The sequence below is a fragment of the Tachyglossus aculeatus genome, chromosome 5, assembly GCF_015852505.1.
Source record: "Tachyglossus aculeatus isolate mTacAcu1 chromosome 5, mTacAcu1.pri, whole genome shotgun sequence".
Taxonomy (NCBI): Eukaryota; Metazoa; Chordata; class Mammalia; order Monotremata; family Tachyglossidae; genus Tachyglossus; species Tachyglossus aculeatus.
This window is the reverse complement of record NC_052070.1, coordinates 35,161,021-35,176,181: the sequence shown is the minus strand read 5'-3', so window position 1 is coordinate 35,176,181 and position 15,161 is coordinate 35,161,021. Positions and strand designations below refer to the sequence as shown.

General features: G+C 44.5%; 1 protein-coding gene across 2 annotated transcripts in view; it reads right to left on the bottom strand.

Moving 5' to 3' along the window:
* Positions 1 to 2,144: 2,144 nt before the first annotated feature.
* Positions 2,145 to 15,161, bottom strand: part of ZMYND12 (zinc finger MYND-type containing 12) — a 60,220-nt gene continuing 47,203 nt past the window's right edge. Inside the window, exons 7-8 of one of the 2 annotated variants that reach the window (XM_038747015.1) lie at positions 4,078 to 4,223; positions 2,145 to 2,475 (exon numbers count right to left, since the gene is read on the bottom strand). In XM_038747015.1, coding sequence (XP_038602943.1) covers positions 2,311 to 2,475; positions 4,078 to 4,223 — 311 coding nt within the window. In that variant the 3' untranslated portion in view covers positions 2,145 to 2,310. The remainder of the gene's footprint in view (positions 2,476 to 4,077; positions 4,224 to 15,161) is intronic. The other variant, XM_038747016.1, reaches the window with a different exon arrangement.

Here is a 15,161-nt window from a genome sequence, read left to right as displayed (position 1 = left end):
CCTAAACCCAGGCTACAATCTCCTCTTCCTCACCGAAACAAATGCAGGAATATATCTGCAACTACTCTGACAGGTGGGCATTTTATGAAAAAAAAACATTTGTGCATTTGGTTGTCAGGGAAGGGGGTGTTTCTTTTAAAATTTCTTTTGGAAAGAGTACAAAAATCTTCTGTGCTTATTTATTAAGCGCTTACTATGTGCAAAGCACTGTTCTAAGCGCTGGGGGGATACAGGGTGATCAGGTTGTCCCACGGGGGGGCTCACAGTCAATCCCCATTTTACAGATGAGGGAACTGAGGCTCAGAGAAGTGAAGTGACTTGTCCAAGTCACACAGCAGACATGTGGTGGAGCTGGATTCGAACCCAGGACCTCTGACTCCAAAGCCCGGGCTCTTTCTGGTGAGCCACGCTGCTTCAAGTATCCCTTGTAAATGCACCATTATAAGTATCCGTTGTCTCTGCACCCATAGAGTCTATGCTGAATATTATATTGTCAGTAGGAAATCCAGCCCAGAAACCTAACAAGGTCAAACAAGGAAGTCAGCCACAAAATAGTGGTGCTTGTTAAGCGGTTATTAATCAATCAATCAATCAATTGTATTTATTGAGCGCTTACTGTGTGCAGAGCACTGTACTAAGCGCTTGGGAAATACAAGTCGGCAACACATAGAGACAGTCCCACCCACTGTACTGAGCGCAGGGATAGATAAAGCGCTTAGTACGGTGCTCTGCACACAGTAGGCGCTCAATAAATCATCATCATCATCATCATCAATCGTATTTATTGAGCGCTTACTATGTGCAGAGCACTGTACTAAGCGCTTGGGAAGTACAAATTGGCAACATATAGAGACAGTCCCTACCCAACAGTGGGCTCACAGTCTAAAAGGGGGAGACAGAGAACAAAACCAAACATACCAACAAAATAAAATAAATAGAATAGATATGTACAAATAAATAGAGTAAAAAAATATGTACAAACATATGTACATGTATACAGGTGCTGTGGGGAAGGGAAGGAGGTAAGATGGGGGGGATGGAGAGGGGGACGAGGGGGAGAGGAAGGAAGGGGCTCAGTCTGGGAAGGCCTCCTGGAGGAGGTGAGCTCTCAGTAGGGCCTTGAAGGGAGGAAGAGAGATAGTGTGGCGGATTGAAGAAATAAAAAATAAATAAATAAATAAATAAATAAATACGATTGAATACGAGATAACCAAGTTGGACCCTGTCCCTGCCCCCCATGGGGGTCACAAACTAAGAGGGAGGGAGAATGGGTGTATTCAACTTGGGGTCCACTGTGACCAACCCCAGGTCTCTTCCTGCAACACTTTTTAAATCTTTTTTTGTGGCATTTGTTAAGCACTTATTATGTGCCAGGCATTGTACTAAGTGCTGGGACTGTACTTGTTAAGCACCTATTATGTGCCAAGCACTGCTGTAGGAGCAGATACAAGTTAATCAGGTTGGACACAGTCCCTGTCCCACATAATAATAATAATGATGGCATTTATTAGAGAAGCAGCGTGGCTCAGTGGAAAGAGCACGGGCTTTCGAGTCAGAGGTCATGGGTTTGAATCCTGCCTCCACCACGTATCTGCTGTGTGACCTTGGGCAAGTCACTTAACTTCTCGGATCCTCAGTTACCCCATCTGTAAAATGGGGATGATAACTGTGAGCCCCATGCGGGACAACCTGATCACCTTGTACCCCCCCAGCACTTAGAACAGTGCTTTGAACATAGTAAGCGCTTAACAAATGCCATCATGATTATTATTATTATTATTTATTAAGCGCTTACCATGTGCAAAGCACTGTTCTAAGCGCTGGGGAGGTTACAAGGTGGTCAGGTTGTCCCACGGGGGGCTCACAGTCTTAACCCCCATTTTACAGATGAGGGAACTGAGGCCCAGAGAAGTTAAGTAACTCGCCCAAGGTCACACAGCTGACAATTGGCGGAGGCGGGATTTGAACCCGTGACCTCTGACTCCAAAGCCCGGGCTTTTTCCACTGAGCCACGCCACTTCTCATACGGGGAGCTAATAGTTTATATAAGAAGGACTCCGTCCAAAACAGAAAGAGGGCTTTACAATTCCAAGAAAGAATGATCTTCAAGAAAACTGATGGACGTCACTGGATTTCACCTCCAGTTCTTGACCAAAAATCAGCCTTTCTTTATTGGCAAGGTAGAGCTAATAAACATATGGTTACATTGGAGCTATATAGAACTTGAATTAGCAAAATGAATCACAAACTTAAATCTTCTATACAAATATTATACTCAGAGCCCAACATGAGAACTGCTTCGATATCCTTTTATGACAACCTTTCATTCGCAATACCTCGAGAGAGCAGTTTTGGTTTTTCGGTGACGGCTTGTTTGGATTTAATTAGCCTTAATAATTTCTGAATGGTTTCCGACTCCCCTTGATTGCCCAGCTGTTCGGTGAGAAGAGAGGCTTGTGTGGCAAATTCTTGAGCCTGAAATCAAATGTGGAACAAATGTTTAAAATGTCACAAATGCCACCGCAGCATTTTCAATGATTTGAAGGCCTCTTGTTTTGGGTTTTTTTTTTAAAAAAAAGAAAGATCCAGATTCAGATTTATACCGTTTGCGGATATTAGCTCTCCAGCAGTCTCGCTAGGGCGAGAAAATGAAAATAGTTTTTGCTCATGGGAATTAACCATCAGATTATACACCGGCTAGAAATCGTATGAAATCAGTCACAGAAAATTTGGCATGGAGGGAAGGAAGGGAAGCTCTATCTAATGTCATGTTATTGTTTGAGGTGCCTAATTTCAGTTACTCCCATGGGACCCTGGCAGTTTGCAGATTCTAAGACTGTAGCAGGGATTCCACTTCTAACTAAGGGTTCGTCCCAGCCTTTTATTTATTTATTACTCTATTTATTTATTTATTTTACTTGGACGTGTTTACTCTATTTTGTTTGGTTGATATGTTTCGTTTTGTTGTCTGTCTCCCCCTTCTAGACTGTGAGCCCGCTGTTGGGTAGGGACCGTTTCTATTATGTTGCCAACTTGTACTTCCCAAGCGCTTAGTACAGTGCTCTGCACACAGTAAGCGCTCAATAAATGCGATTGAATGAATGAATGAATGATCTGGGTTGCATTTTGCAAAATGAGACAGTAAAGCTAGACGAACATCATTAACAAAATAAATATTCATTCCGTCAGTCAGTCGTATTGATTGAGCGCTTACTGTGCGCAGAGCACTGGACTAAGCGCTTGGGAAGTCCAAGTTGGCAACATAATAGAGACGGTCCCTACCCAACAGAGGGCTCACAGTCTAGAAGGGGGAGACAGACAACAAAACAAAACATATAAACCAAATAAAATAAACGTGTACAAGTAAAATAAATAGAGTAATAAGTAAATAAAAGGCTGGGACGAACCCTTAGTTAGAAGTGAAATCCCTGCTACAGTCCTAGAATCTGTAAACTGCCAGGGTCCCATGGGAGTAACTGAAATTGGCCAACTTGGACTTCCCAAGTGCTTAGTCCAGTGCTCTGCACACAGTAAGCGCTCAATAAATACGACTGAATGAATGAATGAATGATCTGGGTTGCATTTTGCAAAATGAGACAGTAAAGCTAGACGAACATCATTAACAAAATAAATATTCATTCAGTCAGTCGTATTGATTGAGCGCTTACTGTGCGCAGAGCACTGGACTAAGCGCTTGGGAAGTCCAAGTTGGCAACATAATAGGGACAGTCCCTACCCAACAGAGGGCTCACAGTCTAGAAGGGGGAGACAGACAACAAAACATATAAACCGAATAAAATAAATAGAATAAACACGTACAAGTAAAAGAGTAATAAATAAATAAAAGGCTGGGGCGAACCCTTAGTTAGAAGTGGAATCCCTGCTACAGTCCTAGAATCTGTAAACTGCCAGGGTCCCACGGGAGTAACTGAAATTGGCCAACTTGGACTTCCCAAGCGCTTAGTCCAGTGCTCTGCACACAGTAAGCGCTCAATAAATACGATTGATTGATTGAAAAGCACGTGTGGCAGAGAGGAAACTGTTTTAATTGCTCCCCAGATCTCTGTAGACGCTTGCCTTTGGTAAATCCACCATGAGGTAATGGAGCATGGCCAGGGCGTGCAGGACGTGGGCCGTCTTCAAAGGCTGCTGCTTGGCGGCTCGCACCCTGACGTCCAAGATCGCCGTCAAAACCTGCACCGCTTCCGTCTCTTGGGTCTCATCTGCCGGGGAAATTGGAGTTTCATTTCCCCGATTTCAAAGCGGCAAAGCTTCAGGCTCAATTGTACGGAGAGTGGCAAGTGTAGGGGAAGCAGCATGGCTCAGTGGATAGAGCCTGGGCTTTGGAGTCATCATCATCATCATCATCATCATCAATCGTATTTATTGAGCGCTTACTGTGTGCAGAGCACTGGACTAAGCGCTTGGAAAGTCCAAGTTGGCAACATCTAGAGACAGTCCCTACCCAACAGCGGGCTCACAGTCTAGAAGGGGGAGACAGACAACAAAACAAAACATACTAACAAAATTAAATAGATAGAATAAATCTGTACAAGTAAAATAAATAAATAAATAGAGTAACAAATATGTACAAACATATATACATATATACAGGTCATGGGTTCAAATCCCGGCTCTGCCAACTGCCAGCTGTGTGACTTTGGGCAAGTCACTTCACTTCTCTGTGCCTCAGTTAGCTCATCTGTAAAATGGGGGTGAAGACTGTGAGCCCCCCGTGGGACAACCTGATCACCTTGTAACCTCCCCAGCGCTTAGAACAGTGCTTTGCACATAGTAAGTGCTTAATAAATGCCATTAAAAAAAAGTGAGAGTCCCCACCCCCACCCCCGTACCCCCCTGGGGTACAGTCCCATCACACACGACCCTATTCATTCAGTCAAGACTGTGAGCCCACTGTTGGGTAGGGACTGTCTCTATATATTGCCAACTTGTACTTCCCAAACGCTTAGTATAGTGCTCTGCACACAGTAAGCGCTCAATAAATACGATTGATTGATTGATTCATTCACTCAATCGTATTTATTGAGCGCTTACTGTGTGCAGGGCACTGGACTAAGCACTTGGGAAGTCCAAGTTGGCTAATTTCAGTTAGTCCCATGGGACCCTGGCAGTTTACAGATTTTGGACTGTAGCAGGGATTCCACTTCTAACTAAGGGTTCGTCCCAGCCTTTTATTTATTTATTACTCTATTTATTTTACTTGTATGTGTTTATTCTATTTATTTTATTTGGTTTATATGTTTCGTTTTGTTGTCTGTCTCCCCCTTCTAGACTGTGAGCCCTCTGTTGGGTAGGGACCGTCTCTATTATGTTGCAAACTTGTACTTCCCAAGCGCTTAGTACAGTGCTCTGCACACAGTAAGCACTCAATAAATATGATTGAATATATGAATGAATGAACATCTAGAGACGGTCCGTACCCAACAGCGGGCTCACAGTCTAGAAGGGGGAGACCGACAACAAAACAAAACATGTGGACAGGTGTCAAGTCAGGGTAGGGACCGTATCTATATGTTGCCAAATTGGACTTCCCAAGTGCTTAATACAGTGCTGCGCACACAGTAAGCGCTCAATAAATGCCATTGAATGAATGAATGAATGAATTCCTTTACTTCGGCATTCCCCGTAGCCCTGAAATGGACCAAGGCTGGACTTCATTCAAGTTGTATTACGTATTTCAATCAATCGTATTTATTGAGCACTTACTGTGTGCAGAGCACTGTACTAAGCGCTTATTTGCCCCCTCCTTCCTCTCCCCCTCCTCCCCTTCCCCCCTGCCTTACCTCCTTCCCCTCCCCACAGCACCTGTATATATGTATATATGTTTGTATGGATTCATTACTCTATTTTATTTGTACATATTTATTCTATTTATTTTATTTGGTTTATATGTTTTGTTTTGTTGTCTGTCTCCCGCTTCTAGACTGTGAGCCCGCTGTTGGGTCGGGACCGTCTCTATATGTTGCCAACTTGGACTTCCCAAGCGCTTAGTCCAGTGCTCTGCACACGGTAAGCGCTCAATAAATACGATTGAATGAATGAATCAGAATAAAAAGAAGTAAAGCTAGATGCACAGCATTAACAAAATAAATAGAATAGTAAATATGTACAATTAGGAGTAATAAATCTGTACAAACTTGTATACAGGTGCTATGGGGAGGGGAAGGAGGTAGGGCGGGAGGGATGGGGAGGAGGAGAGGAAAAAGGGGGTTCAGTCTGGGAAGGTCTCGAGGTAGTCAGGCCCTGTCCCACATAGGGCTCCCAGTCTTAATCCCCAGTTTACAGAAGGGGCAACTGAGGCCCAGAGAAGTGAGGTGTCTTGCCCAAGGTCACAGAGCAGACATGCGGCAGAACCCATAACCTTCTGACTCGTAAGCCCATGCTCTGTCCACTAAGCCATGCTGGTGCTTGGACAAAATGCTGTCATTCACTTGTCCGTTGAATCAATCAATCAATCAATCGTATTTATTGAGCACTTACTGTGTGCACAGCACTGTACTAAGCGCTTGGGAAGTACAGGTTGGCAACCTATAGAGACGGTCCCTACCCAACAACGGGCTCACAGTCTAGAAGGGGGAGACAGACAACAAAACCAAACATATTAACAAAATAAAATAAATAGAATAGATATGTACAAGTATAATAAATAAATAGAGTAATAAATATGTACAAACATATATACATATATACAGGTACAGTCTCTTGTCATCCATTCTCCCCTGTCCCTCCCGGCAAGGCTGGGCTGAGGTAAGTGAACGTGGCTACGAGGATGGGAGACGGACATCATTCTAGGACTTCGCTGTTCAATCAATCAATCAATCAATCGTATTTATTAAGCGCTTACTGTGTGCAGAGCACTGTACTAAGCGCTTGGGAAGTATAAGCTGTTCGGGATCCTCTCTTGCCATTTGATGCCGAAAATAGCCCATGGTGCCGATGTAACCACGCGAGCATTTAGTACAGTACTGTGCTCAGAGTGGGCCCTTAATAAACAGGAGTAATAGTAAGTATAATAATAATAATAAGGAGCAATAATAACTTGTACTTCCCAAGCGCTTAGTCCAGTGCTCTGCACACAGTAAGCGCTCAATAAATACGATTGATTGATTGATTGATTGATTGATTGATTGAAGTGTGAAGCAGGAGGCTGCACGGGAAATTGCAGGCCCTGGGACGTGTCGCTGTTGACCCCGTGGGGATGAAGGGGATAATAATAATAATGATGGTATTTGTTCACTCATTCATTCATTCAATCGTATTTATTGAGCGCTTAATGTGTGCAGAGCACTGGACTGACTGGACAGAGCCAGGATCAGAACCCAGGTCCTCTGATTCCCAAGTCCGTGCTCTTACCACTGAGCCACACTGTTTCTCTTCAGCAGCGAGCCCCGACAAGATGGTTGCCCCCCACGGCGCTATGAACTGGACTCCCAGCCCTTTTCGTTGCAGGTCTCCGACAAGACCCGAGCGTGTCTAGTCACTTCACTCCTCTGGGCCTCAGTTTCCTCATCTATAAAATGGGGATTGAAACTGGGAGTCCCACATGGGACAGGGACCGTGTCCAACCCGATTTGCCTGTATCCAATCAATCAATCGTATTTATTGAGCGCTTACTGTGTGCAGAGCACTGTCAGTAGAGTGCCTGGCACATAGTAAGTGCTTAACAAATTCATTCATTCATTCAATCGTATTTATTGAGCGCTTACTGTGTGCAGAGCACGGGACAACCTGATCACCTTGTAACCTCCCCAGCGCTTAGAACAGTGCTTTGCACATAGTAAGCGCTTAACAAATACCATCGTTATTATTATTATTACTAAACACTTGGGAAGTACAAGCATACTTGGGAAGTACGTATTTATTCTCTGTCTCCCCCTTTTAGACTGTGAGCCCACTGTTGGGTAGGGACCGTCTCTATATGTTGCCAACTTGGACTTCCCAAGTGCTTAGTACAGTGCTCTGCACACAGTAAGCGCTCACTAAATACGATTGATGGATTGATTGATTACTCTATCTTATTTGTACATATTTACTCTATTTTAATTTGTTAATATGTTTTGTTCTCTGTCTCCCCCTTCTAGACTGTGAGCCCACTGTTGAGTAGGGACCGTCTCTATATGTTGCCAACTTGGACTTCCCAAGCGCTTAGTACAGTGCTCTGCACACAGTAAGTGCTCAATTTTACTTGTACATGTTTATTCTATTCGTTTTATTTGGTTTATATGTTTTGTTTTGTTGTCTATCTCCCCCTTCTAGACTGTGAGCCCTCTGTTGGGTAGGGACCATCTCTAGATGTTGCAAAATTGTACTTCCCAAGCGCTTAGTACAGTGCTCAGCACACAGTAAGTGCTCAATAAATACGATTGAATGAATGAATATTTATTTTGTTAATGATGTTCATCTAGCTTTACTTCTGTTTGTTCTGACAACTTGACACCTGTCCACATGTTTTGTTTTGTTGTCTGTCTCCCCCTTCTAGACTGTGAGCCCGCTGTTGGGTAGGGACCGTCTCTAGATGTTGCCAACTTGGACTTCCCAAGCGCTTAGTACAGTGCTCTACACACAGTAAGCGCTCAATAAATACGATTGAATGAATGAATGAATGACAACTACAGAAGCAAGACTAGCTTTCTTCCTCCCTTCAAAGCCCTCCTGAGAGCTCACCTCCTCCAGGAGGCCTTCCCAGACTGAGCCGCCTTTTTCCTCTCCCCCAACCCTACCTCCTTCCCCTCCCCACAGCACCTGTATATATAGTTGTACAGATTTATTAGTCTATTTATTTTACCTGTACCTATTTACTATTCTATTCATTTTGTTAATGATGTGCATTTCGCTTTAATTCAGTTTGTCCTGACGATTTGACACCTGTCGACATGTTTTGTTTTGTTCTCTGTCTCCCCCTTCTAGACCGTGAGCCCGCTGTTGGGTAGGGACCGTCCCTATATGTTGCCGACTTGTACTTCCCAAGCGCTTAGTGCAGTGCTCTGCACACAGTAAGCGCTCAATAAATACGATTGGATGGATAATAATAATAATAACGGCATTTGTTAAGTGCTTCCTATGTGCAACGCACGGTTCTAAGCGCTGGGGAGGATACAAGGTGACCGGGTTGTCCCACGGGGGGCTCACGGTCTTCATCCCCATTTTCCAAATGAGGGAACTGAGGCCCGGAGAAGTGAAGTGACTTGCCCAAAGTCACGCAGCTGACAAGCGGCGGAGCCGGGACTTGAACCCATGACCTCTGACTCCCAAGCCAGGGCTCTTTCCACTGAGCCGCGCTGCTTCTCTGACCCCCTGTAGACCACCTCTTGAAAAAGAACTAGGAAGGAAGAGAAAGATCCTCTAGACCGGAGCTTGCTGGGGGCCGCTGTACTCTCCCAACTGCTTCGTACGGTGCTCTGCACAATACATGAGAAGCAGCATGGCCTAGTGGAATGAGGATAGCCTAGGAGTCAGAGGACCTGGGTTCTAATCCTGGCTCTGCCACTTCATTCATTCATTCAGTTAGTCAGTCGTATTTGTTGAGAGCTTAGTACAGTGTTCTGTGCTTACTGTGTGCAGAGCACTGTACTAAGTGCTTGGGAGAGTACGCTACAACAATAAGCAGAAATACTCCCTATCTACAATGAGTTTACAGTTTCTGCTGTGAGACCTTGGGAAAGTCACTTCTCTGCGCCTTAGTTTCCCCACCTGTAACCTGAGGGCCTTCCCAGATTGAGCCCCTTCCTTCCTCTCCCCCTGGTCCCCCTCTCCATCCCCCCCCCATCTTACCTCCTTCCCTTCCCCACAGCACCTGTATAGATGTATATATGTTTGTACATATTTATTACTCTATTTATTTATTTTACTTGTACATATCTATTCTATTGATTTTATTTTGTTAATATGTTTGGTTTTGTTCTCTGTCTCCCCCTTCTAGACTGTGAGCCCGCTGTTGGGTAGGGACCATCTCTAGATGTTGCCAACTTGTACTTCCCAAGCGCTTAGTCCAGTGCTCTGCACACAGTAAGCGCTCAATAAATACGATTGATTGATTGATTGATTGAGGGCTGAGGCTACAAGCCCCACAGGGGACATGGACTGTGTCCACCTTGGTATCTTGTCTCCTCAAGATTGTAAACTTTTCTAATCTGTAAGCTCATCCCCTAGACTGTAAACTCGGTACGGACAGGGAATGTGTCTGCTAATTATTTTGTCATCCACTCTCCCAGGGGCTTAGTACAGTGCTCTGCACAGGGTAAGCCCTCAAAAAATACCATTGATTGTATCCACCCAAGCACTTAGTACAGTATCTGGCACCTAGTGAGCACTTAGTATTAATAATATTAATTATTAAAAATTAATCTATTAATCTGGCACCTAGTGAGCACTTCGTATTAATAATATTAATTATTAAAAATTAATCTATTAATCCGGCACCTAGTGAGCACTTCTGTGCCTCAGTGACCTCATCTGGAAAATGGGGACTAAGACTGTGAGCCCCACGTGGGAGAACCTGATTACCTTGTATCCACCCCAGCGCTTAGAACAGTGCTTGGCACATAGTAAGTGCTTAGCAAATACCATTCATTCATTCAGTCGTATTTATTGAGCGCTTACTGTGTGCAGAGCACTGTACTAAGCTCTTGGGAAGTACAAGTTGGCAACATATAGAGATAACATCATCATTCATTCAATCATTTATTGAGCGCTTACTGTGTGCAGAGCACTGTACTAAGTGCTTGGGAAGAGATGGTCCCTACCCAACAATGGGCTCATTATTACTGGATAGAGCACGGGCCCAGGAGTCAGAAGGAACTGGGTTCTAATCCTGCCTCTGCCACGTGTCTGCTGTGTGACTTTGGGCCAGTCACTTCACTTCTCTGGGCCTCAGTTCCCTCACCTGGAAAATGGGGATGAAGAATGTGAGCCCCACGGGGGACAGGGACTGTATCCAATCTGCTTCCTTACCCCCATCCCCCCCGCCTTACCTCCTTCCCCTTCCCACAGCACCTGTATATGTGTATATATGTTTGTACGTATTTATTACTCTATTTATTTTACTTGTACATATTTATTCTATTTATTTTATTTTGTTCATATGTTTTGTTTTGTTGTCTGTCTCCCCCTTCTAGACTGTGAGCCCGCTGTTGGGTAGGGACCGTCTCTATAAGTTGCCAACTTGTACCTCCCAAGCGCTTAGTACAGTGCTCTGCACGCAGTAGGCGCTCAATAAATACGATTGAATGACTCTACCCCAGCGCTTAGAACAGTGCTTGGCACATAGTAACCGCTTCACAAGTACCATTATTAATTAATTAATTTTTTTGACCCTCTAGTTTTCCCAGCTGTGAAATGGAGAAAGCTGCCCAATGGTGAGACTGACAAACACTTGACTAATTAAAGGTCCTCAGGGCTGACGGGTGATATTTGTTAAGTTTTTTTTTATGGTATTTGTTAAGCGCTTACTATATGCCAGGCACTGAACTAAGCGCTGGGGTAGATACAAGCATAAACGCTCAATAAATACGGTTGAATGAATGAATACAAGCTAAAGAGGTTGGACACAATCTATGTTCCACATGGGACTCAAAGTCTTAATCCCGATTTTACAGGTGAGGGAATTGTGGCACAGAGAAGTGAAGTGACTTGCCCAAGACCACACAGCATTCATTCATTCATTCATTCAATCATATTTACTGAGCACTTTAAGCGCTTGGAAAGTTTCCTACTAGTCAATCAATCAATCGTATTTATTGAGCGCTTACTGTGTGCAGAGCACTGTACTAAGCGCTTGGGAAGTCCAAGTTGGCAACATATAGAGATGGTCCCTACCCAACAGTGGGCTCACAGTCTAGAAGGCAGGGGGAAAGGAAGAGAAGCAGCAGCGTGGGACCTTGGACAAGTCACTCAACTTCTCTGCGCTCAAGTCAGCTCATCTGTGAAATGGGGGTGAAAACTGTGACTCCCATATGGGATGGGGACTGAGTCCAAACTAAGTAGCTTTTATCTTCCCCAGCACTTAAGACAGCGCCTGGCATATAGGAATGGTGTTTATTGAGTATTTACAAGGAACGTAGAAAGGAGACAAAAAAAAGGAAGGGGACTCTGGCTGGAAGAAACTGATAGGTGAGAAATAATACTTCCTGGAGACGGCATAACTATATAATATAATAATATAATATAATATAATATAATAATATAATATAATATAATATTATAATATAATATAATAAAATACCTAGTCCCTCGTCTAGTCCGGAAGCACATCCTGAGCAGCAGGCTTTGTGAGGAGAGATTCGAAAATGCCGAGGGGTTCGGCAGGGAGTTTGCCTGCTACCAAGTACTTCATTCATTCAGTCGTATTTGTTGAGTGCTTACCGTGTGCAGAGCACAGTAATAGTAATAATAATGATGGCGTTATTTAAGCCCTTACTATGTGCAAAGCACCGTTCTGAGGGCTGGGGACGTTACAAGGTGATCAGGTTGTCCCTCGTGGGGCTCACAGTCTTCATTCCCATTTTACAGATGGGGAACTGAGGCCCAGAGAAGTGAAGTGACTTGCCCAAAGTCACACAGCTGACAAGCGGTGGAGCCGGGATTAGAACCCACGACCTCTGACTCCCAAGCCCGGGCTCTTAGTCCCCCCTGTTCTGTAGCTTAGCCTCCCCGTTAAGGTTTATTTTGAGATTTACACGGTTACCGTTTGCGGATATTAGCCCTCCAGCAGTCCCGCTAGGGCGAGAAAATGAAAATAGTTTTTGCTCATGGGAATTAACCATCAGATTATACACCGGCGAGAAATCGTATGAAATCAGTCACAGAAAATTTGGCATGGAGGGAAGGAAGGGAAGCTCTATCTAATGTCATATTATTGTTTGAGGCGCCTAATTTCAGTTACTCCCATGGGACCCTGGCAGTTTACAGATTCTAGGACTGTAGCAGGGATTCCACTTCTAACTAAGGGTTCGTCCCAGCCTTTTATTTATTTATTACTCTATTTATTTTACTTGGACATGTTTATTCTATTTATTTTATTTGGTTTATATGTTTCATTTTGTTGTCTGTCTCCCCCTTCTAGACTGTGAGCCCGCTGCTGGGCAGGGACCGTCTCTATTATGTTGCCAACTTGTACTTCCCAAGCGCTTAGTCCAGTGCTCTGCACACAGTAAGCGCTCAATAAATACGATTGAATGAATGAATGAATGAATGAAAGTACAATTCAGCAACAAATAGAGACATTCCCTACCCAACAATGGGCTCACGGTCTAGAAGATTAGACTGCCGCAGCAGACAAGTGGCAGAGCCGGGATTAGAACCCAGGTCCTTCTGACTCCGAGGCCTGTACTCTATCCACTAAGCCATGCCGCTTACTCGGTGCCAAGCACTGTACTAAGCACTGGGGTAGATTCAAGATAATCTTGAGAGAAGCAGCGTGGCTTAATGGCAAGCATCCGGGCTTGGAAGTCAGAGGTCATGGGTTCTAATCCCGTCTCCGCCACCTGTCAGCTGGGTGACTTGGGGCAAGTCGCTTCACTTCTCTGGGCCTCAGCTACCTCATCTGTAAAATGGGGATTAAGACTGTAAACCCCACGGGGGCCAACCTGATAATCTTGTATCTACCCTAGCGCTTAGAACAGTGCTTGGCACATAGTAAGCGCTTAACAAATACCGTTATTATTAGAGAAGCAGCGTGGCTCAGTGGAAAAGAGCCTGGGCTTTGGAGTCAGAGGTCATGGATTCAAATTCCACCTCCGCCACTTGTCAGCTGTGTGACTTTGGGCAAGTCACTTAACTTTTCTGGGCCTCAGTTCCCTCATCTGTAAAATGGGGATTAAGACTGTGAGCCCCTCGTGGGAAAACCTGATCACCTTGTAACCTCCCCAGCACTTAGAACAGTGCTTTGCACATAGTAAGCGCTTAATAAATGCCATTATTATTATTATTATTGATCAGGCTAGACAGAGTCTCTATTCCTCATCATGCTCACAATCTAAGGAGGAGGGAGAACGGGCACTGAGCCCCCATTTTACAGATGAGGAAACAGAGGCACAGAGAAGTTAAATGACTTGCCCGAGGTCACACAGCTGACAAGTAGAGGAGCCGGGATTAGAACCCAGGCCAAATGGATCGTCTGAGCCAGGCTGTTTGAATTCCCTTTCCTTATTGCTTAAAACTACATTTAGTGTTAAATTCAGAACAATCTGCAGACCAGAAAGTTACTTCTGATTTTAAACTTGTGTCTGTATTTGGTGTTTATCCTCACAAATATATCACGCAGTCATTGTTACCAGTTACCCCTCAGCACTCCTCAGGGCTGCAATAGCCATTGTATTTTTTAAGCGCTTATTATGTGCCACACACTGTTCACTCATTCATTGATTCAATCGTATTTATTGAGCGCTTACTGTGTGCAGAGCACTGTACTAAGTGCTTGGAAAGTCCAAGTCGGCAACATCCAGAGACGGCCGCTACCCAACAACGGGCTCACAGTCTAGAAGGGGGAGGCAGACAACAAAACAAAGCATGTGGACAGGTGTCATCAAAATAAATAGAAATAAAACTAGATGCACATCATTAACAAAATCAATAGAATAGTAAATATGTATAAGTAAAATAAATAGAGTGATAAATCTGTACAAACCTATATGCAGGTGCTGTGGGGAGGGGAAGGACGTAGGGCGGGGGAGATGGGGAGCAAGCTAATCAGGTTGGACCCAATCTGTGTCCCCCATGGGGCTCACAGACTCAATTCCCCTTATACAGATGAGGTAACTGAGGCCCAGAGAAGTGAAGTGACTTGTCCAAGGTCACGCAGCAGACAAGTGGCAGAGCCAGGATTAGAACCCAGGACCTTCTGAGTCCCAGGCTGGTGCACTGGACCACAATGCTCTCTATTTTATAATAATAATAATAATGATAATGGCATTTATTAAGCGCTTACTACGTGCAAAGCACTGTTCTAAGCGCTGGGGGGATACAAGGTGATCAGGTTGTCCTATGAGGGGGCTCACAGTTAACCCCCATTTTCCAGATGAGGTAACTGAGGCCCAGAGCCGTGAAGTGACTTGCCCAAAGTCACACAGCTGGCAAGTGGCGGAGCCGGGATTTGAACCCATGACCTCCGACTCCAAAGCCCGGGCTCTTTCCACTGAGCCACG